Source organism: Thunnus maccoyii, chromosome 13 (assembly GCF_910596095.1).
Source record: "Thunnus maccoyii chromosome 13, fThuMac1.1, whole genome shotgun sequence".
Classification (NCBI taxonomy): Eukaryota; Metazoa; Chordata; class Actinopteri; order Scombriformes; family Scombridae; genus Thunnus; species Thunnus maccoyii.
The window spans coordinates 6842756-6866571 of record NC_056545.1 but is presented as its reverse complement, the minus strand read 5'-3'; the positions used below and the strand labels follow the sequence as shown (position 1 = coordinate 6866571).

The 23816-nt window shown below is 40.2% G+C and overlaps 2 protein-coding genes across 3 annotated transcripts; both read right to left on the bottom strand.

The window, feature by feature from the left end:
- Window positions 1-4901: 4901 nt before the first annotated feature.
- On the bottom strand, window positions 4902-11202 carry LOC121910760 (heterogeneous nuclear ribonucleoprotein A/B-like). 2 transcript variants are annotated; one of them, XM_042432069.1, is made up of 9 exons: window positions 11096-11202; window positions 9419-9654; window positions 8777-8945; window positions 7881-8039; window positions 6952-7083; window positions 6737-6839; window positions 6048-6194; window positions 5230-5313; window positions 4902-5061 (listed from the first exon to the last, which is right to left on the bottom strand). In XM_042432069.1, exons 2-8 carry the CDS (start codon window positions 9628-9630, stop codon window positions 5240-5242), a joined length of 996 nt encoding a protein of 331 aa, XP_042288003.1. In that variant the 5' UTR covers window positions 9631-9654; window positions 11096-11202; the 3' UTR covers window positions 4902-5061; window positions 5230-5239. The 2 variants fall into 2 exon arrangements, with proteins under 2 accessions (XP_042288003.1, XP_042288004.1); XM_042432070.1 differs by having other exon boundaries at window positions 5230-5310.
- Window positions 11203-17254: 6052 nt separating this feature from the next.
- btg4 (B-cell translocation gene 4) lies at window positions 17255-21425 on the bottom strand. The gene is made up of 4 exons (XM_042431294.1): window positions 20862-21425; window positions 19571-19708; window positions 17983-18262; window positions 17255-17859 (listed from the first exon to the last, which is right to left on the bottom strand). The coding sequence occupies exons 1-4, from the start codon at window positions 21032-21034 to the stop codon at window positions 17644-17646; spliced, it is 807 nt and encodes a 268-aa protein (XP_042287228.1). The 5' UTR covers window positions 21035-21425; the 3' UTR covers window positions 17255-17643.
- Between the last annotated feature and the right edge of the window lie 2391 nt (window positions 21426-23816).

Below are 23816 nucleotides of genomic sequence, written 5' to 3'. Positions count from 1 at the left end.
ATGTTTCCTCTATAATGTAACAGTGCTCCATGGCAAGGAAATTACTGCAATTTCACATTACTGGAAGAGGAAATGTGAAATTAAAATACTCATTGAAATGACTATTATCTAAAACTGAAATAAGTGTGATCCAGATGCTTTGGAAATAATGAATATATTGGTTGTAGTATGAATAAAACATTTTTTTATAACACTAGAGAGTGACAGATAAGGGACAAAACTAAATTATTGCCCATGAATATCAATCCAAACATATCTGTTTCAGTGTATACAGTAATGTATTAATCAATTCACACATTTGTTTTAAACAGACCGAGAGCATGAAGAAATTTCTGTCTCAGGAGGATCACAGAGTCCTTCAGACGAGGCCCATCAGGCCATTTACAGCAGGACAGTTTGTACCTCATCAACAAGGCTGAACAGGAGGAGGAAGCAGGCTACTTCAACCCTGTGGGCCACAGCAAGGACAGCCTTTTGTCCTCGCTGCAGTACTGCAGGGGATTTAAACAGCTCGAAGACCTCCAGAGGTACCTGGCAGAGAGACCAGCAACCAGCTACTGTGGAAATTGAGGATGACAATTTGGTGGGCTTTGGGGCCCGGGCCAAAGCAACGAAGGGGGACATTTGGAAAAGTAGGGCTGATGCCTTTGCTTCTTTCATCCTGCACAAAAGCTGCGTTTCCAACAACAAAATGCACCAGCTGTTCCTCCTCCTCTGCATCTCTACCTGCAGAAGCCTCCTCTGCACCTCTGCCTGCATCCTCCTCTGCACCAGCCCAGCCTGCCTCTGCCCCCAGTTATGACGAGGATGTCAGCCACTGGAACTGCTCTCTCCATCAGCGCAACAGGATGAAGACTGAGCTAGAGGCCTTGCGTCTATGGTCAGGGTCCCAACCAGTCCGGCATCCAATGAATATGGTATCCTTGTGGCGTCATCCACCTCAGCCTGAACTCATTGACTCGATTTCTGAGCTGCCATCACCCAAATACTTCCAGCTCCCTCCTTTCTTTATCTGGAAGCCTGAGCATGCCATCATGGAGTGACTCAGGAACAACTACATCCTGCCTTGTCTCTATGGAGACAAGGCAGGATGTAGGAGGAGATGGAGGAGATGGTGTCACCAAAGTGCTGTTTAAGAATATTAAACATTGCATCGGGGTTATACTCAAGGTTGTAGGGGCTGTTTCTCACTGACACTTTGACTATTTCCTTAGCTTTGCCTGCAAGTCTTTCCATTATTTCCCCAAAACATTGCTCTGTTTCGACATGTCTCTTGCGTAGATAGGCCGTCATCACCTCTATCCACTCATATACTGTGCATTTGTCGGTGTGATCTCCTCTAAATGTGGGGGGCTCTTTGATATCTGGTTTCACTACCAGATTCACTTTGGACAGATCAAATGTATTGGAACTGGTTGTGCCACTACTGGACCCATGGGATGGAGTTTGGGGTGCTTTAATATGAGTGGAGTTGTTACCTTGCTGAATGGAGCCATTAGCAATCAACTGAGAAGTGATAGATGCTCCAATTTGCTGCCCTAACTGCAGAATTATCTGAGACAGTTGCTCCCCATGTGCAGTACTTCGACTTGTATTATAAGTGTTCTGCCCCATTCTATCATTCACATTACCAGAGTTTACATTGTAACCACTCTGAGAATATACATTATCATATGCATAAGTTTCTCTGGGCTCATTATTTACATTGTTGTCATTTGCTGTTGCATGCCCTGCTGGCACACGCCCCTCTCTCCCAAGCGTGACGTCACTGCATGTGGGAAGCACATCAACACTGACAGAGCGCTGTAGCCGCTCCTCTCCTCTCCCCTCCCCTCCTATTTAGGAATTACATATTTAGAGGACATAGCTCACAAAGACACACTACCCAGGCAAGGAATCATGAAAGGTACAAACAATTAAAAATAAATAAATGTATCCCCTTTAGCGTAATCAACAAAATAAAGCTAGTTAGTAGTTACGTTAAAAACGTTAGCAAGCTACGTAACGTCCGCTAGTTTACACTCGTTGCTTAGCAACCAAAATAACTCAGCTGACAGTCGGAGTTCAGTCTCTGTTGGAGTAGCAGCTCTCTCGGTGGACAGCTTTGCTGAAAGTGTCCCAGGTTTAAGGCACCAAATGTATCGGGGGACTATATTAGCCTCACAGTTTATAATGCCCCCGTTAAGTTTCCTTTATATCGCTGATAATAGTGACAGCCTACAGTCTCTGCGTTGTGTTTTGATGATGATGGTGGACTAACGGCTGACAGTTAGTAACATATAGTCAATAACAACTGATTTTTTTTTTTTTAATCTTATTTTTCTAAGATCTCCAAAGGACACCACCACTGCCACTGGCTGCTTCTCCCAGGGCTGCTCACACTGGTCCAATCAAGACAGGAGGGCTAGTCTTTGTACTGGACCAAAACAGATGGCCAGCCTCGATGAGAGCAGCCATCGATTAACTGCTGGCTAAACACAGAGGAGCGAAGGACCTCCTGGGGCGGGTTAACACTAATTATGCAGCCCTGATGCACAGCTGCCGTGGTGACCCCAATAGCCCCCTGCATCCAACCACAAAGCAGCACATCTCACGCTACATAAAGTACTTGGCAAAACAAACCAATGCCAGTACTTCACTTAACACCAGCACTACGAAGTGCCAGCAGCTGTGGCAGCGTTTGACTACAGGGAGTTTAACAGTCAGTGTCCCTATCATCACTTTGCCTCCAGCCCTGGTTAATCCACCAGCGCCAGCCACACCATCGGCTGAGGGCTGCCTATAGCAGCCCCCTCTGACCCGGGCTGCAGTGGAGAAGGTGCTGGAGATCCTGGAGAAGCAGCAGGGAGCCATGCAGGAGCTCCCCGAGAGAACATATAACTGCCTCACCAAAATCCTGGTGCCTCTGGGATGACTCCTCCATCCACTTTTTTTATGTCAGACAGGAGAGGTGAAATACTTCCACTGCTCCACTAAGGTCTTCCTAATAGTAATTAGTAAATATTGTTTATTTGCTTCTATTTCCCGGACTTATTCTTGCTCTTGAGGAAGTAAAAGAAGATACATCTTTTTTTCTCATTATCTCATTATTTAGATTTTGTTTATTAGTACTCTGTTACATACCACCATTATTCTGTACTGTTGTGTGGCCCAGTTCAGAGTTCAATTGAATGCTTAAATACCACAGAAATCACCACTGTACTAAATCTGCATGACAGGTAACAAGACCTAAATACGTCACTTCTTAAATGAAGAAACATGATTTTTGACATGAGGTGACATAAACCTCACTGCCACTACAATCTAATGATAACCTGAAGAAAAGGTGCACAACAAAGTGATATTCATGTTTGTTGATTCAAAGTAGCTGTTTATCTTTGATAATGTATGACAGGCTTTGCCCCAACCAGGATTCAAACCTGCATCCAGAAAATCAGCATTAAATATTCAGGTGAAAACTGCTGTGTTACAGAGCAGTTCAGCACTCTGGACAGCGTGAAAAATACTGCAATTTCATTGGCTGTAACTGTGTCACACCCACCTGTGGCTGGCCCTCCCTCCCTCCCTCAGGCAACTATTTCCACCTCAACATCTCTTGCTTCCAAAGGGAATCATGAGTTACTTGGTTCATTATGTTTTTTCCTAGTTTAGTCTTAAGCGTATGCCCCCTTATGACTTAGTATTTTCATAAGGGACCTTTCCCCTTCAATTGATACCCTATGAGCAAACTTAACACTTTTACAAGATAATGCATCATATAAATGGCATGACTGCTGAGCATATTAATGATAACCAGAGGGAAAAGCCTTTAGAATTAGTCAAATCTAAAATTGTTCTGAATAAACATCCTCAGATCCTCAAACTTGAAATTTTTGGCCAAACTACAAACAAACTTTAATAGCAAAATTTATCAAATTCTGGATTATTTAGGGAAACAACAACAAAAGGACAGGAAAAATTTTCAGGGGCAATTGAAAAACAAAACTATTCTTCATGACTCAGTTCATTATTAACAGTAACATTAAGCATTAGAAATACACAGATTACAAACCAGAATGTTTATTACTAATAAATTGAAAGAGACACTGAAGTCCATCCAGAAAAACTAAGCAGACATTTTATCTCAGAAGTTATTTCTAAAAACTAACGTCACTTGACGAACACAAACTAAACCAGCATAGAAACTTAAACAGTTTGCTTGTTATTTAAAAAGATGTGGACATAGTAGGAAGTCCGCAATTACACGTGGCTGCGTGGCTATATTATATTATATGTTTCATCCCACACATCTGCATGCTTGGAGGTGTTAACTTCCTTGGTAAACTCAGAACATCCTGGAAGACAGAAGCTTTCAGGCAGTCCTTTTAGGTTTAAGGAACAACAACCTCGAGAGTTTGAATTCCCTCATGGTACACTGCACTCCAAGTAAAAAGGGAGAAAGAAAACAAAAATAAAAACACAAACGTAGGGATGTGAAGCACAATTCCTGAGTTAAGCTAGATAACTTCAAAAGTTATCTGCCTAACATTCTTCATTACTACAGATCATTAAAAACCAAGAAAATCATAATAAATCCATCAAAAAAAAGCTGTTGAACGGGTTTTGTATTAAAGTTCAGTTGTCAAATTCTTCCACCCCAGAGCCTGGAAGCATCAGAACAAAAAGTTATTACTGAAAACGGCTTTTATTTGTCAAAAAAGCTCCTTTACAGCGCCAAGATTTCCAACCTGTAAAGCCAGCAAACATGTAAAATACAACCCTTACAATACATTAGAATCAAAACAGGTACCAAAAAGTACAGTAAAAATTACACTTCCTTCGATGGAAATGTGGAGGGAAAGAAAAAAAAAAAAAAAAAAAGAACACCAAAGGGAAAAGTAAAACCTAAAAATGAAAAGGATTTAAAAAAACAAAACAAAAAAAAAAAAAAAAAAAAAAAAAAAAAACATGGAAAAGTTACATTTCTTTTGTTTTCTGTACAAATGGTCTTCTGTCATAAAAGAGGTTGAGTCAGGACCAGTATGTCCGTCCAGCTGTCGGTCTCACTGGATTACCAGAGTCCTGAGAGAGAGAAAGAGGAGACACACAAACTTAGTTACACTGTCTTGAGTAACACTTTCTTCATCTCACGTGTAAGTGATGCCAGACAAAGCAGCGCTCACACACACACATACAAAAAAAAAAAAAAGGTATATAAGGGTACGGCAGGTAAACCCAGGGCAGACCTACCATGTGATCATCAGTATGGCTTGTAGCCGGTCTGGTGTGCACCCCGTCTCGGGGTTTTCCCGTAGCTGGCACTGCCCTGGTCTGCTAGACGGAGAAAGACAAACACGTTTCCAATATGTAGCAAGACAACTACATTCAATCTACTTAAAGTCAAAGAATAAGTCAGCATCTTGGGAACTGTACTTTCTATAAACAGTGTTTGTGTAGTTCATATACAAACCCAAACATAAAGACCACTATCTGTGGGTTTAGGGGTAGTTGGGGTGCTGTAACTGGTCAGCGTTTCCAGCTATAATGCAGGTGACCAGACACAGTCATTGAGCAGCAGATACAAGACTGTACAGCAAAAAACAACAAAAAGCCTCCAGAAAGCTGCACACAGTCACTGTCAACTAATGATAACTTTCATTATCGATTATATTTGTTGATTTTCTCTTAATTAATCAATTAATCTATAAAATGTCAGAAAATGTTGAAAAATGTCAATCACTATTTCCCAAAGCCCAAGATGCAACCTCAAATGTCTTGTTTTGTCCCAACTGCCCAAAAATATTAAGTTTACCATCATAGGACTAAATCAATTTTAAAAATTGACATTTAAGATGCTGAAACCAGAGAATTTTAGCATTTTCTCTTTAAAAAACACCTTAAAATAATAAATTGATTATCAAAACAGTTTATGATGAAATGGGGGGGGAGGCATGACAGTCCAGCCAGTACATTCTGAATTTAGGCATCAGGAGATAAAAATTGAGACTGTTTTATCCTCAACTACAACAAGCTATGTTGTGCAAAATGTCTTTTGTATGTCAACTTACTGTAATCATATCCAGGACCATATCCATAGTAACCAGAAGAGTAGTCATAGTTGCCATAGCCACTGTATCCACCATAGCCATAGCCTTGGTTACCATATCCCTGGTTCCAGTAGTTTCCGTAGCCCTGGTTCCAGCCCTGGCTCTGACCTGGGACACAAAGTGACAAGTTCACATGAAAACCAGTTCCAACAGCCCGGAAAACAACTTTCCTGGCAACACAAAGCACATAAAGCTGAACCGCATTTAGACATTTTTTATAGGAATCTAAGGTTTATAACAAATGCATTAACAGCAAGTCAAACTATTTCTGCTCAGAAGTGACAGGTGTGACACCGATGGGACACAAGAATTACAAGAATTCCCCCGCTGCAGCTGATTGGTCAACAACTGAATGCCAACTCTAAATGGAGGTTTTGAGGTCAACGGTGGCGGTTATTCAAATGCTTCTCTAGAAATGTTTAAAATGTATAAATTCACTGACTAATTTACAGATTTTAAAAAAAACATTACATTTAATATAACACTTCAATTTCAGCATTTTAAAAAGAGACATAAAAAGTTGTTTTCATACCAAATTCATACATTACAATTTGCTACCCAGATATTATTTGTTCAATTTTAAAGCAATGCAACCAATCCAGGCACCCTACACAAGGTCAGAGCCAGAAACCCCTAAAAATCTTTCTCACCTCCACGGCCTCTCCCTCCCCGGCCTCCATAACCACCGCCACGTCCCGCTCCGTACTGCTGCTGCTGGTACACCTCCTTTGGCTGAGCGATCTTCAGCTCACACTGCGGAGGAGACGTCAAACATACACTTTCAAACCGGCAGGCGTAAAAGGCCCTGAAATTCTTCAATTAGCAGTGCATTCAGTAGATCACTACTGTGTGTGTTTGTGCATACCCTGCCGCCCTCGATGTTGTGGTATTTCTTCTCCAGGCACTTCTTGACGCTGGCTTCATCTTTGTATGTGATAAAGATGAAACCCCTCCTTTTCTTTGATTTGGGGTCAATGGGAAGCTCAATGGTTTCAATCTAGAGAAGAGGAAGGTGGAGATACTGCTGTTAAAATGTTAACATGATACACTTCTACATTTTATTTTTGCAGATGTTTTCTACTTGCAACACCACAGGCCTCTACACACAAGACCAAAATGAGTCCGTCAGCTGACTGTTGCCAGTAAACCACGTTGAAATGTATCCCTGTCGCTCAAAAATGGCAGCGGTAAATTCAACAAGTGCAAGAATATCCAATAAGAATGATCTATTTCGGCCACATGTCAGATGAATCTTCAACTTGGGTTCAGACGGCCGCTCGTTCATTAGCCAATCCCTCAATTAGAAAAAAGGCACCTGTGCCCGGCTCAAGGATTAGACCAAGTAAACACTGCTGTACAGCAGCCATGGGATTAAAATTGAACAACACATCCTCCATTCAGATTTCTGTGGTAGAGAACAGCATGAGTGGTAAAAAAAAAAAGGGTCTCTAAGGACCAGTTTCATTGTACTGTAATTAAATTCTGGAGAAATGACTGCCACTGTCCTTGCAGCCCATTCTGTTAATTGAATTATATGTACATCTATGTGCAAGGCTATTCAAAAGCAGCATCAATGAAATAAGTTCCTGCCCACTGAGCCAAAGCTACAAAATGTATTATAATAGACAACTTTCAATTAAAGACACATCAGATCAAAGTGTCAATTAGTAGCTTGAAGTCAGTCTGCCGACACTCTAAACTACACATGGTTGAGCATACAGGACAACACTAGAGTCTACTCTGTTCCATCTGGAGATCTTGTCTATTTTAAGTGACTCCATATAGTGAACTGACCTCTCCAAAGGCCCCGAAATATTCCCTGATGGTTTCCTCAGTTGCTTCTGGGTTCAAACCGCCAACAAAGATCTTCTTGACGGGCTCCTTCTTCATGGCCATCGCCCTCTTGGGGTCAATCTGACGTCCGTCCAGTCTGTGTTCCTTCTGCTCCAGCACCTGCAGACACACCATCATTGTTTGCATGAGTGCTACCACACAGCAATTAGACCAATGATATCAAGAACCTGGAAATAACCCCCTGCACTGTGTGACATGAAGTAATTGTCTACAGAATTGACTACATTATAATTGAGTGGCAACATTTGGCCACACCTTTTAAGTGCAGCACTTTATTTTAAGCAACATAATAGAGCAACATGTGGCCTCTTTGTGGTTCACTGCATGCCTCATTAAAAACTGATTTAGACATTAGTCACAACATGCTACCCAGACTTATCTGCTAGCAACACATTGTGCTAACACAAAAGCCTGCTGTCTATGCCCTGCACTCATTCACTACAGTAATGTTAATGGTGCATGTCAAGTAGAATTACCCGAATAAATTAAACTGGAACAAAAATCCATGTATTTCTCGTTTTACGCTTATACTCAAGCAGCATCATGACAGTACTGTGTTGACTGACTGGAGTTTAGAACTGCAACTAAATTATTTTCGTTTGTCAATTAAATCGGTTAATTATCGTCTCGATTGATCAGATGTTCTTTAAAATGTTAATGAAAACATTCAAATTTATAAGAAGCTGGAGCCAGAGTTTTCATCTAAAAAAAAAAAAAACGATCAATTATGAAAAAAGTTGACATTTCATCCTCTGATGATCCGACTAATCGTTGCAGCTCTACTTGAGTGATGTAACTACATGACGCAGGTTTCAGGTAATGAAGAAGGGACCCACCTTGTCCACGCTGGAGGAGTCTTTGAAGAGAACAAAGCCAAAGCCTCGGGATCTGCCAGTGTTGGAGTCCATCTTGATGGTGCAGTCTGACACTTCACCGAACTTACTGAAGTAATCCTTCAGGTCTTTTTTACTCGTGTCCCAGCTGAGGCCGCCCACGAACATTTTACTGCAAACAGAGTAACACAGTCTTGTTCGTTTCTTACTCTTTATCCCCTGGTTATTACACAGGTAGCCTTAGATGATACAGAACACATAGCTCATTATTTATTCTTTAGTACACCTGGAGAATCCTTGTGGGATTTTCTTTTAAGTTGTGTGTGGTGGAAAAGCAACTCTACCCTTTGCTCTCTCTTTCCCGCTTTTCACTTGACATCCTTGCTGTCATTTCTGTAGACAGTTGATGCACAAGTTGCTTGGGAGAGTCATGAACAAGATCAAGTGAAGACTGACTATTCCTAGTATTATAATACCTGTCATTATCCTGTAATCGAGCCCACAAGGTCCTGGAATTTAGTTTTATTAGGCCACCGGTGAAGCCTTAGTTTGTGTCATAACGTTATATATTTTGGTGAAACTCAGACAAAAACCAAAAGTGCTCATATGTGCCAAGTGTGATTGGTTTCGGAGGAAGTGACTCACCCAGCGTCCTCCTCTCCTTTGCTGGCGTCAATCTTGCCTCCATCTGTGCCGTTGTCCTGACCTTCCTGGACTTCCTGGACGTCCTGGTCTTCCTGACCGTCCTGGCAATCCTCGCCACCCATGAGCTCCTGCTCGGCTCCGTTCTGGTCTTCCTCTCCTTCGTTACCGTTCTGCTCTGATGTCTCCATGAGCAGATTCTCAGCGTCTGCCATTCTAACGGTGGGTTCTTTGAAAGACTGAGACATGACAAGAAAAACAATGAAAGACTGAAAGACACAGAAACCTATCGGCACTCCTGTTATGGAATACTACACGGGGCCAAGTTTTTTGCATGTCAGTTTATTATGATTGGATCAATCCAGGCTTTGTTTAGGAAAATGCAGTATGTGAGCAAAGTGGAAACTACAACAATAAAGTGCTTCAACTTAACATTGACACAAGGTCCATCTAGAAGAAAGGGCCACAGGATATAGTCAATCTACAGTAATTAAATCTCCAACTATTTTGATAATCTTTTAGTCATTTTCTAGGGGGAAAATATGAACATTTCCTGCTTTCTTTGGTCTCTGATAACAAATTGAATATCTTTTGGTTGTGGGCTGTTAGTCGGGACACAAGAAGTCATTTAAGGTTGCACCTTGGGCTTTGGGAAACAGATTGAAAACTTTATACAACTTAATAACATTTTAGACCAAACGACTAACCAAGAAAATAGTAGTAATTGTAGTGAAGTTACCCAAAAGCAACTAACAAGGTGGACCCTCGGGCTTTTATGCCCCCTGAAGGTGTGGGGGCCCAGGGTAGCTGCCCCCTTTTCTTGGCTGGTAATTCATTGCCTGACTGATGACCTCCCACATCTCAAATATCTTAATAAAGGAATGCATTGAGACGCATTCATTCTGCACATCACGCTACATAATCCGGCCTTGCACAATACATTTTTTTAAATGCAGCGGGAGCTCCAACCAAATGGTCGAATTTAGCATTTCCTTTCATTTCATAACTTGAGAAATTAAGTTAACGTTTGAGAAGTCATTGCAACATCGTAAAACAGCTACAACAGAAGCTACCTCGATGCTAACATAACGTCCCAATCCTGACGTTAATTCATTTAAAATGTGCTTAATTTTAAAAAAATAGTCGTATTTTGCTACCATAAAACTAGAGAAAAGAAGGTATGTATTGCAGTGGTAGTGGATTCGAGGTACAGCTAAGTGTTTACTTGAACATAAACGCGTTGTTAGCAAACAAAAAGTAGTAATAAACCACACTGAATCTCCATGTTGAGCGTTCAAGCGGACCGCGCTTTACTCCGTTACCGCTCGGAGCAAAGAGCAGGCCCGGCTAGCAGCTAGCCAGCTGGACCTCAATAAAAACAACAACGTATTTATAGCCGATGCAATAAATAAAATATCAGCAAATCCCCAAAGTGTGCAAGAGCTTAATTCCCACTACAAACGGTGAACGGACCGTTGACTCCGCGCAATAACCGCGTTAACGTTTATTAGCACCGCTGCAGCTAACAAGGCAGTTGGCTGCATTTACAGCTAATGAAACGACAATATATGAATAAAAGTAGTCCGATGGGAAACAACAGAATGAAACGAGCCGCTACACGAAGGCGAACATGGTCGCCTACATTTAAATACACAAATAAAAACAAGAAAGCGTGCTTACTTTAAGAGAAAAATACCGGAGACGCCGACTCGCTGCTCAAAATGGACACTCTCCAAATTCGCCGCTAACTCGTGGCAACATATATACGACCGGATGTGACCAAGGGCTAGCGGACGTCTTAATAACAAAGTCTGTGATTGGACATAAGGTCATTCGCGTGAATAAAGGCCTTACGTTATTGGCTGATTTTACGCAGTGACGACAAAAAAAGCAAGTACGACAGAACAATTGTCCTTCCTGTTTCCTGTCCTCTCACTACTTTTTAGACTGTTGTTTGATCCAGTACGACTGTTTAATCAATACAGTATTATATGCTGGTTGTTTTCGTGCTCTGACAAAGGCTAGTATACCGGTGTATGTTCGTATTTTGCTCGGCGGATAAAAAAAATAATAACCTCAAGCAGCTTCAGAAGTGAAACAGTTGCCCACTGGTTTCATTTCTCTGCGCAGTTTCTATTTTAGTAAAGATAACAGTCAGGCCTGCGGGCACACAAACACACACGCACACACGCACAGAGAGAGAGAGAGAGAGAGAGAGAGGTGTGATATGTAATATGTGAATCCTCTGTAAATTGCTTCGGCAACGACATGTATTTGTTCATGCCAATAAAGCTATTTGAATTGAAGTGAATTGAGAGAGAGATTAGGCTGTTTGATAATGATGTGACTGTTAGTTCAAGATATTACTATTGTTTGCAGTTGTAATAAACATACTATAATGTTATATACAAAAAGCATTTTTTGTGATAGATCATCACAGGCCAGGTTCATGACCTGTGGTTGTAACCTGACATGAGATTTTAGTCTGTCAATTATATTATTATTAAATGCACACAGAGAAAATTACATTTAATTTAACCTTTTCCACTCCATCCTTATTTGGAGCAAATAAAAGAGCCGCAGCTCCTGAACCACAGTGACTATCTGCATAAATTTGACAGAGAGGAAACCTCCCAAAGCTTCGGGTGAAAATGCCAGAAACACTACAGCTGCTACAGAACAGAGCAGAAGGTCTTTGAAGTCAGTCAAAATTTAAATATTTTGTCTAGAATATTTTTTTCAGCCTAAATAACTGCCTGTGGATTTGTCTGTAGAGAGTGTGGGGTTGTAAACTAAACACCAGTGAATACCTGCCTTACATTTGAAGAAGACAGCACGCAGTCTGACACTTCTAGTGTTTTATTTATGAAAAGGTCAGGACAGATTTACAAGAAGAACGGTTGGAGACTCCATATTTCTATAAACACAATGGCTTCCTAATGACAACAAAACCACAAGAAAGGCAGAGAGGAAGGACTAGTGGACGCTGGTGTCCTAGCAGAGTTAATGAGGTACAGGAACAGACTGTTGATATTCACGGATGGTTTTGGAAACACTCTGCTGCTGTACGGTCTGATGGACCCTGTAACAAAGTTGGTCAACAGTTGTCCCAGCTTACATTTACACACCATAAACCATGGCTACTTTTTGTGCCCTTCTTTGCATCTATTTTTAGCCATAAAACAAACTTTGTGTCTCTTTACATGTGGCTGACTAGAGTCAAAAGCTTTGTACATCTGCAATCAGTGAAGGAGCTGACACAGCACAAACAAAGTAGTAGTATAGTAACAAAAAGAAGGACTTTGGCACTAGAAAGACTGTAACATTGAAAGATATCTACTTGATTTGACTCATTTGTACGGCTTTTAAATACGTTTTTGCACAGGACTGTGGATTTTGGCCTCCATCACTTACATTATAAGTGCATTATAGAGGGATCTTCTAATGGTCAGATCAATAACAGGAGGAATGATTACAGAAATAAAAACATGTTTCAATATTCATTTGGGTCCCTGACTGTTGTTTTAAGACAGACTTGAAAAATTGTGCTTTAACATACACCGATTAACTTTTAATGATTCTTTTCACGCAGCTCGGTTTACTTTTCGTACAATTATTACATAGAAAACCTGGTTTGCAGAATAATTAACAGAAGAATAATTAAGAATAATTAACATAAGTGCTGAATGTGTAAATGTAAGATGGGACAACAGCTGACCAACTTTATTACAGTGTCGTACTGGACAATATGAGGGTCCATCAGACTGTAGAGCAGCAGATGAAGATTGTTTCCAAAACCATCCAAAAACTCACTTCTTTATTTTGTATTTTTTTTCTTTATTTGTTTGGCTTAAAAGTAGCCAAATTTAAATATAGGCCTACTGTTTGTACAAATGGTTGTGGTCCATGGATTGAAGGATTTGGACACACACCTACTCCCATTGTTGGCCCCCTCATGTAGCAATATTACATTCAAGTCTCAGAGCTTTCTGAAAAATACAATTTCACTACGTTCAAAAAATCATGTTAAAGTTTTTTCCAGAATCCTCAAAGACTCTTCTGAGTCAGCCAGTCAGCTGCACTAAAAAAAAAAAAAAAGATTTTAAATTTGTTTCCCAATTTGCGACTCTACTTCCTATTCCAAGCAAAGATGGAAGCCACAAATGAGGTGTCCGGTTGTTGAGTCACCATGTAGCCGAGGCGTTCCCAGTTCAATTTGCATGAAGTGAACCAAAAAGCTTTATTGTAAATTACATTTCTCTAGACTCTCCATTATTTTATATATTATTTATATTCTTGTTGTGCAACACAAAACAAGATAAATCAATAAAATATTAAAACATACCATTAGTCTGTTTGTGTATCCTGATGTAGCCATTTACACCACGAGACATTTACACCTCATTTACACCTGGCGTTAACATGCGATCTGTGTCTAGATAAGAGAAAACACATGTTAATGCCAGGTGTAAATGGGGTACTCAATGATTAGATAGCAAAAGGTATTTATTCAGACCTCCATTGCATTAAACTCATGGAGTTGTGTAGTAAATGTCAAAAAAAAGAAAAGAAAAGAAAAGAAAAGAAAAGAAAAGAAACTGTGGCTGTGGGTTTAAAATGTTGACCTCCAGTTATAAAGCTTGAAGTTTAAATTTCAATTTTGACATCCGAAATGCAGATTTATTTAGTTTAGTTTTTCTCAGGACCAAAGTATAAAAGCACCAAGACATCTTAAAGGGGCCATCCACCAATTTTACACATAAAGATCAGTCTACTTACTCTTTAATCTTTCTAAAGTTTGAGAAAATAATATTGGGGCTAAACTTACTAAAAGTCAGAATATCTCAGCCTCCGTGCGATCGATTTTGAGGGTTATTTTGTCACTGTCTGTTATCATGTGTCTCTCATAAAGGTATACCTAAACCTTAAGTACAATAAAAGACGTGGGTTCCACGGAGCCGTTGTGGTTTGAGACGGAGATGAGGATGCATCACGTAATGTGAAATTTATAAATGTAGTTAAAACATATGAAAGTCCTCCGGTCACAGGAAACAGAGAGAAACTAGCAAATCCTCCTCAGGGTGAGTGTTTACTGCTGCCACTGACCGCTTCACCCTGGCAACATCCACTATACCTGCCTGCCAGGGACAAGTTGAGGCATGACCTGAGGCAATGGACACACACACACACACACACACACACAGTAAAGTGTAGTTAGTGTAGCTGTGGAGACGGTTGTGTTTCTCCAGCAGTGGTCACTTGTAAACAGAGCAGTGAGGACTGCAGCGACCACAGGTAGGGGAACACAGCACTCACTCATCCACACATTTTATACAATACAGCAACAGTGCTTCACTCTCAACATTGCTGCTGTTTGGTTGAAAACAAACATTTTTCAAGGTTTGTTTATCCAAATCATACTGCTGCGGTAAGAGCTTTCAGCCTGCGGTCATATTGTGTGCAACGTGATCATCAAGTGGCCTCAACTCAACCGATGTTTGGACGACAAACCCGTCATTAACAGCCAATCAGAGTTTCTGCCTCCTTGCTTCCTTTTCGATGTGATTTTAGCTTCACAGAGATCAAAATGAAGAAGTAAAAAACAGGAATAATCATCTAAAATTAATAGATTGGAACATGGCTGCCTCAATCAGTGGTAAACTCTTGAGTCATTTGATTGTTTCCTATTATTTCTGACTAATATCACCTGATTTATGTTTGCTAATCAGTCTTTACTAGCTATTTTAACTAGTTACAAGACAAATGTGGCCTATTCTAAGTGTGAAACAACATGAATGTGAAAAAGAGACAATTTCAACTCAGCAAATATTAATCAGATACATTTTTTTTCCCCCTCACTCAACATATTCTGCAATGAGTATTTGGTAAGTTACTTAAACTTGGTTTTGTTGTTTTTTTGCTTGTTGTTTCTGTTGTTCTTATTTTTGTCAGTATTTATAGTTGTATTAACTTTTGTGGCTGTCCTTATGGGAAAAAATGTGATATATTGATATTGTATATAATGTGGTTACATGTTTTTCAAAACTGTAACAATGTCTTAAGTGATTAGCATTTTATTCTGCATCAGTTTCAGTGAACACATCATCCTTTTATAGTTTCCTAGAAGTGATCCTTTTATTTGAAAGTTAAATGTTTATATTTTACATAACACCTCTACAGATTGTCTCAGTGTAATTTCAAGTTCAAACCTTCATGCAAAAGTACGTCATGTTAAATCTGTTTCTCATTTCCGATGGTGACTGGGGTTGCTGTGTAGGCAGTGTTGTTAGCTGATTGTCCTACGCACCAATCACTAACTACACTACCAGTACAACCACCACCTCACACAGCCGCCCAGCCACACCAGCTATCAGACAGAGCTGTATTCAGAGTACATTTAAATGCATGTTTGATTTCGTTCAACAAAAAAAGCAAAACATAAAAGCACAAAAAAGCATGAACAGAGGCCAGAAACTCTGAACAAGTAATCAAGAGTCATTTTACCACTTTGTTACTACTCCGTTATTAAGTCTGACATCATTTCCTGTTCAGGGGGGTCTTCTAAATTTTCAGCGTTTTGAGAGAACTGGCTTCTGTAGACTTTGGGAAAGTTCTACAAATATTAAGTCTTAATTGTTTAAAAAGTCTAATATTTGACTTTGGGTGCTATTCGAGGTGTCCTGTTAATAGTTTTACAGTTGTGTCTTTTATGAAGTTTGTCTATGGATCACGTGAGAATCCTCATAGGACGCTGATTGGTCCGAACCATCAGTTGTTCGGACACAAGCGCAATAACTTGATGCTTGACAAGATGGATTCTTGCGTGATCTCATGACGTCGTGATCTCGTGAATCCAGCTGCCTCTCAAGGTAAGGGGGTGGGGGTGGTCACCAGGTGAAATGGAGAGGATTTGAGGACATCTACAGGCTGAAGTGTGTGAAGGATTTTTTTTTCCTTTCCAAGTATCCACAAGGATGTTTGTTTACACTTAGCTCGAGCTCAACCTGCTGATTTTAAAAGGACAAAGATGAGTGGGAGGGAAGCGACTCACGCCACATTGGCTGTTTTAACCCTCCTGTTGTCCTCGGGTCAATTTTGACCCGGGAGGATAACAGAAGTTATTAGTATCCTGACTAAACTTTTACATATAGTCTGCCATAATCCATCAACATATTTTCCTCTGATCTCAACTATAATTAAAATAATTCATAATTTCTTAGTCAGGATACTGTTTTGAAACCATTTCAGTTTTTTTGATGACAGTACATAATGACACCTGTTGTCCTCCTGGGTCAAAATTAACCCGAGGACAACAGGAGGGTTAGTGAGTAATTTACTTTCAAATAGCGTAAATGCTTGCTGGCAGCTAATTTAGTTCATCTCACTTGATGGAACTGACTATTTACTGGCGTTTACCAACCTGTTGGCACTTTAGATGCGGGAAACTGCATGTTGAGCTGTGAAGCATTGCTTAAAGCGTGGCCAGCAGTGAGATTCAGTGTATGGCTTCACAACCAATATTAAAAGGAGTTCAGCACCATTCCCTTATGGCCATGGTCGCGATGAATGCAAATCCATAGTGGAGTCCATCAGTGCAGCGGGTCTGATATCCCGTCCTGCCGTTTCCAAAGTAGGACACTAGGCTATGTATGATGGCTGCGCCTGAGCCAATGAGAAGAGGTGCTAGACTTATGAACTGTAAATCAAAACCATTTCATCACATGTAGTTTCACTTGAACTAACATGTGTATATCTGTGCAATTTAAACATTTTATAAGTTTCTGCTGTGTGCAAAGCAGATAGTCACACAAATAGTCAAACAAACTGAATGTAAACAAATACATTTCAATATTCATTACTTTATTTTTGTAATTATAGCTCTAGAAATAATTCAGGCTCCTGAGAAAGTGTTGTAAAGACACAGCTGACACAGACATTTATTTCTTTTCAATGACAGTTCAATGTTACTTTATTCAAAGTTACTTTTAGTTTAAAAACACATTTATAAAGACTTGATTTAAAACATGAATATTTCGAAATTTTAAAAACATGCTTAAACAGCAATACTTTAAATCATTATTACTTTAAACCATGTACGAATTATAAACTGTTATCCTTTAAAGATACATAAACTGTCCTGAAACTTCTTTTTTTTTCATGGCTGCAGTCTCTGGTCTCGTCCTGAGCAGTAACCTGATTCTGGTTCTAGGTTGAAGGCGCGGCTCGCTCTAGGATCGGGATTTGCTGACCCAGTGGTACTTGTCCATACGAGGCCCGGTGAAGGTGAAGGTGGCTCGATAGGATTTGAAGCCTTTCTGGCTGCAGAACTGCGAGGTCGGACCTCCAGGGGGAGGAGCGTGAGGTGGGAGAGCATCCCCAGCAAAGGGCTTCCGCTTCGGGTAAGTAAGCCAGGTGTGAGGGGCGCCTGGAGCAAACTCACTGAACTGAGGACGAGGGGGGAGGAGTAAAACGTTAGAGGACAGTGATAGAAGAGACTTTAAGAACACAGCAGAGTCAAAGTTTCAAATTCAAGAACTACCAGCCCCCTTTTCAGCTTTCCAACCTACCCGGTAGACACTGTTGGGGTTGCTGACAGTTGGGATGGTTTTGGGTTCAGGGTTGCTGGGCGGCACTGGAGCAGGGCAGAGAGCAGATAGATTATTGATGCTGCTGCTGCTGCTGCTCATGCTGTTGTCCGCTACCTCCTCCTCGTCTGAAGAGCTTCCTGATTGAACGTCAAGGCCGGCCCGCTCCACGGCGTCATGGATGCGGCGGGAAAATTCCCCGTCTCCGCGTCGACAACTGTCCACCACCGAGACGCAGAACGGAGTGCTGTGTTCACCGTATCTGCAAGGAGGGAAAGGAAAGAAAAAGAAACTTCGGTTAAGAAAAACACAACAAACTTTAACATATATTGTACCAGTCTGGCTCCACTAATGGTCCTGTCTTATGAAACATTGACATAACAGACATTATGTCTCCAGGAAGTCATTACCTTCAACAGACGAAGCAAGCAAATGCTTTTCTGTATCTGAAAGGGGCTTAAAAAGGAACTGCACTGATTACACATGAAAGGCTGTTTGGTCCTGTGGAGCAGTACTAATGGTTGTTACAAAAAAAGTAGTCAGAAAAGTTTTTAGTGGCTTCAGGGCCAGCTGCACAGGTATGAAAATGTTGGTTGGGATTGAAGGCTACAAGTTTGAAAATTAAAAAAAAAAAAAAAGAAAAAGAAAAGTCTTGGGGTGTGGAGTTAGAAAGAAATGAGATTACCAAACTTCTGTAACTGACTCATGTTTGCTTGAGGCTAGCGGCTCAAGGATACATTAGTGTAACACACCCGAATCTCTGACCAAACATGTGTTTCATTCATTCAACACGTTCTTTGAGTCAATTGTAGAGGAATGGTTCCATATGTTGAGAAATAGTCACTCTTTTACAGAGAGTTTGATAAGATTGATACCATTCTAATATATGTACACTCAATATGAAGCTGTTGCCAGCAGGTGATTAGCTTCGCATTAAGACTGAAGGCAGGAGGAAACATCTAGCCTGGTTCTCTCCAAGGTTTAATAAACTCATTTACCAGCACCTTTAAAAAGGACCAGTGTGTAGATTTAGTGTCATCTAGCTGTGAGGTTGCAACCAACTGAATACCCCTCCCCCTCCAAGCATGTAAGAACCTACAGTGGCTGTGAAATTCGTGAAAAACATGAAAGGCCCTCTCTAGAGCCAGCATTTGGTTTGTCTGTTCTGGGCTACTGTAGAAACATGGCGGGCTCCGTGGAAGAGGATCCGCTCCCTATGTAGATATAAAGGGCTCATTCTAAGGTACCGAAAATACAACAATTCTTATTTTCAGGTGATTATACACTAATTAAAACATGCTTATGATTATATTATTCCATTTCTGCCAATAGATCCTCCTAAATCTTACACACTGGTCCTTTAAAACTTTGTAATCTGGTGTATCTCATTTGTTTAATCTATACACAGAGAAATGTAAAAACCTCAAGTTGTGGTTTTACTAATCCTTAATTGATTAGGGTTTTTAAAAGCGTACAAACTAAAACAAAGCAGCAGTTCTGTCGAGGGCAGAAGCTACAGTTTTTAGGTGGCTTCTGAACTGAAGTCTTGATCCCGCTGAGATAAGCTGACCTGCAGGACACCTCTCCTGGGTCGACCCACACTGTCAGCTCCTGGGGCAACCCCAGGTCGTCGTACTGCACCCCGCTCCGCTCGCACGCCTGCTGTAACACCGGGTCCTGCAGTCGCACACGGTTCATACGCAGACACCTGAAACACAGCAGTGACTCCGAAATCTCATTTGTATGTTCACAGTGACTAAAAACACAGCTAAATTTGCTTATAGTAGCCACCAGATAAAAAAGTAAGACATAACCCAAGTGTACTGAATTGTACAAATGGTGTGTTTTATTGCTTGTATATTCAACTTTTCATTTGTAAGAGGAATACTTTTTCTTTCAGAAGTTATAGTCCCATTTTAAATGTAGTTTTTACTTCTGTGGGCACCATGAACGAAATTTCATTCACTTGTATTGTAATGGAGGAAATCTCAAAGACAAATACTTCAAAACCGGGGAAAATTAGAGCAAAAGTACATCCATAGATAAGGAATATTTGAAAAAAAATGCAGTCATTTCAACAAGAGTTGGTCACAGTGAAGCGTCCCACACCTTACCCACCCAACATGCTTTATGGCTGCATTTCATTCTCGCTGACTGTTAATTCTGTGTATTTTCAGCCTCTTTTCAATTATGGAGCATGGCAAAATAGCAGCTGTAAAAAGAAGTCTTTGCAGATGGAAATATCAAATGATCTTTGATCAATTGTCCAGAGGAAGAAAAAGAAACATCAGAGTAATGAATAGAATCACAAAAAGCAGAATTCTCCACAATCGTTACTTTAAAACAGAATTATAGCTGTGATTTCTAAGTGTCTACATTTATATAATACAGAGCCCTCAAAACTTCCCTTCAATGGAACAAAAAAAAAAAAAGTAGCGTCCATTGCTACTTTCTGCTAACAATCCCACAATGCAATGGGTCGTGTTTTATAGATGCAAAAATAACTTGCCTAAAGCTGTGACTTATGACACAAAATTATGTTTACATATCCATAATAGAGTGACTGTAATAGTGAACAGTAAAATATGGTTTAACATGATTAGAGAATTGTCATAAAGTTTGCTAACATGAGGCTAACTGGTCGTACCAGACCAAGTTGGGCTGTATTGGCAAAACTCCTGAGTGTATTGAGTTGAGCAAGAGTTTGTTTTATGGCCTAAGATTCAACTTTTTTGTTGACAGAGGAAGGATGTGTCATTTCCTCCTTCCAAAGTTCAACAGGTTAGCTCTAATTTCTCGTTATATCAATGACAAATCGAACAAAAAGCAATAAATCACATTTTCTAAAATGTTTCACCAACCTGTAGGCCTGCCCCTTGGTGGGTGCGTTCGGGTGCCAGTGGTTCTTGTACTTCTCGAACAAAACGGATGTGAGGGCAGCAGCAAAACGCTCCCTGCCGTCATTATCCAGACAGCCGTATCTCTTCACCAGCCGAGCCACAAAGAACACAGCAGCAGCGATCTCCTCCTTCATGGCTACAATACACACACACTTTCTGACCTCTGGCTCAATGAACCTGACCAAATCCAGCAACTTTAACCCTGTACTGTTAAAAACCCCTTCAGAGAATATAAAACATGTGCAGGATGATCCTACCGTTTTAGAAAAGTAACAAATAAAACTAATAACGAGACAGACTGGAAGCCAGAACAACTCAAGCAAACATATTTGCTGCTGGAGCTCCAGACAGAACTCAGCTTTGATTTATAACACTGCTACACCAATAAATAACAACACACATATATACATCTACATATATCTAAATCTGTATATGAAGCAGCAGCTCGCTCAGTGGTGGAAACCTCACATACATCAGATACTAAAAGACTCATTCCCTCTGCAGTCTCTCATGTGGTTTGATAAAACCAAAGTTCAGCTGTGTGACAAGCTAACACACCTGAAGCTGGTTGACTTAATGACTCTCTCTCTCTGTGTGTGTGTGTGTGTGTTCAAACATGAGAAGGGTGAATCCCCTGTCAGAGTACACGCTTATGACAAAATAAAAATAACTATTGGCTTGGAAAACCAAATAGTCACTGCCCCACTTTCTGCAGCACTTCAGCGATGAACAGTGAGTCCCAGAGAAGGAAACATTTTTATTTTATTTTATTTTATCCTTTGTTTAAACATGTAGTCTCATTTTTCAAGAGTGTACAAGTGTACAAAAAAACAAAAAAACATACAGTTAAAGCATAGACAGACACACATATAATTCACAGACTCACATTATACAGTTTTCACAATTAAGAAAAGCTGTTACAAGTGTGATTGCAAATACATAAGTACAAGCTTTTAAAATGTTTAAATGAAATAAGAGAATGTAACTTAATATTTTTTGGAGCTCATTCCATTTGTATGCAGCATGTAATATTTGAACCTACTTTTTCCAAGTTCAGTGTAAACAAGAGGATGTTAAGATGTTCTGTGACCTGACATTGTAAGTTCTATATTTAAATGTAATGTAACAGCAGTTTTTGCAGTAGACTCTTATAAATAAACATACACTGCTGTTCCCTTCTGTTTGTTGAGAAGGACCATCCCACCTTTTCGTATAAGATGCAATGGTGAGAAATGTATCGCCTGTGATGAAGCGCAGCACGCCGTGATACACAGAGTCAAGAGGCTTTAAGGTGGAGGGAGAAATATGCATATATACAATATTACCATCATCAAGGGCAGAGAGAATTGTGGATTGTACAATGGTGCTTTGACTTTGTTTGGGTCTTAAAAGTGAGTTTGGTATCCAGTCCCAAGTATTTATAACATTCAACCGTTTCAATTTCGGAACCCTGAAGGGTTTGGATATGAGCAGTAGGCTGGATACTCTTAGGTGACCTTGACAATAGCATACATTCAGTTTTGCCAGAATTAAAAACAAGCTTAATATTTGATGAGAGAGATCTGAAATGTATCAAAAGCAGACTGTAGATTTGCATTGGCCAGATTAAGAGAAGATATAAAAGAGTCGGTTCATCCAAAATTACTAAAAAACAGGTTGCATTTCTGACTTAATTTAGGTTTAGGTTTGAGTGCAATCAGTGATTAAACGCTCTGTCAATAAATAGTTTGTGTGAACACACTGTGTCAACATTGTTTTATGTAAATGAACTCCTGTCAGAGTTAATATTGTTATAAGATAAGATGAAACTTTGGCATAGCAGCAGCAAACCACAGATAAGAATCAGACAACATACACAACATAAGAATGTCTATATAGACAATGTACACAAACTACAAACAAATAGCAGCCAAAAGTGTAAGAGATATAACTGCTTCAAAGTAACAACATGTAAAAGATGACAAGTGCAAGAGTATATCAGCACAGGACCAGGGCTTGGGTGGTTCAATGTGAGGAAATATGATTCATATCGGATATGATATGGTTGTGACCACTGTAAGCAGTGATGACTTCTGTTGTAGAGTCTGATTGCTGCAGGGACTCACTCACCATGTCCAAGGTGTCCAGGGAGCATCCAAGGACAGATCCAACCTTAATTACTCAAACAAACAAATGAAATGCGTATAGACAGGAGCCGCTGCAACAGGCTGCTGTCTGCATGGCGCCACCTTGGGATTGTCATGATTTTAAATCTTTAAAGTTTGAAGGGGGCATATCATGCTTTTTGTGATTTTCTGTTATTTATATACTGTTATGATGTTGGATGTCTATGTTAAACATGGTCAAAGTTCCAAAACTTGAGGTGAACGTATGTAAAAATGCTTCCTGCAAGTCATAAACCAGGGCGTCAACCCGCTCTACCACTCCATTTGCATAGTTACCTCTACTTCCCCATCGAACTGGCATCAGTTTGTTCATGCATGCCCATAAACAGCTGTCTGTTCTGTAGCCTTTGTTGCTTAGGTTCTGTGTGTAGTACACACTGTACACTCATATATTTCAGTTCACATTTTGGCTCAGATATGTACATGTATGTATTTGATGAGTCCTGCATCATATAAGCAGCCAGACAATTGCTTTTCTTACTCATGACATTAACCTTTTTGAAAATAAATATAGTTAAACAGACAGAAATAAGATGTGCTCATATTGCTCTCTACAATAACTTTATTTAACATTTGTTTCCTTCCTGCAAGGACAAAAGTGTTTTCCTCCCAGAAAGCCGTCCTGCTCTTCTCGAGGCTCACTCAGCTGTCTGTTGCTTTTTACAAGGATATCATGTCAAGAGAATGACAGCATGGACCTCACCCCGACTTCAGCAGCTATTTTAAGCACACAGTGGCTATCATAGGATTA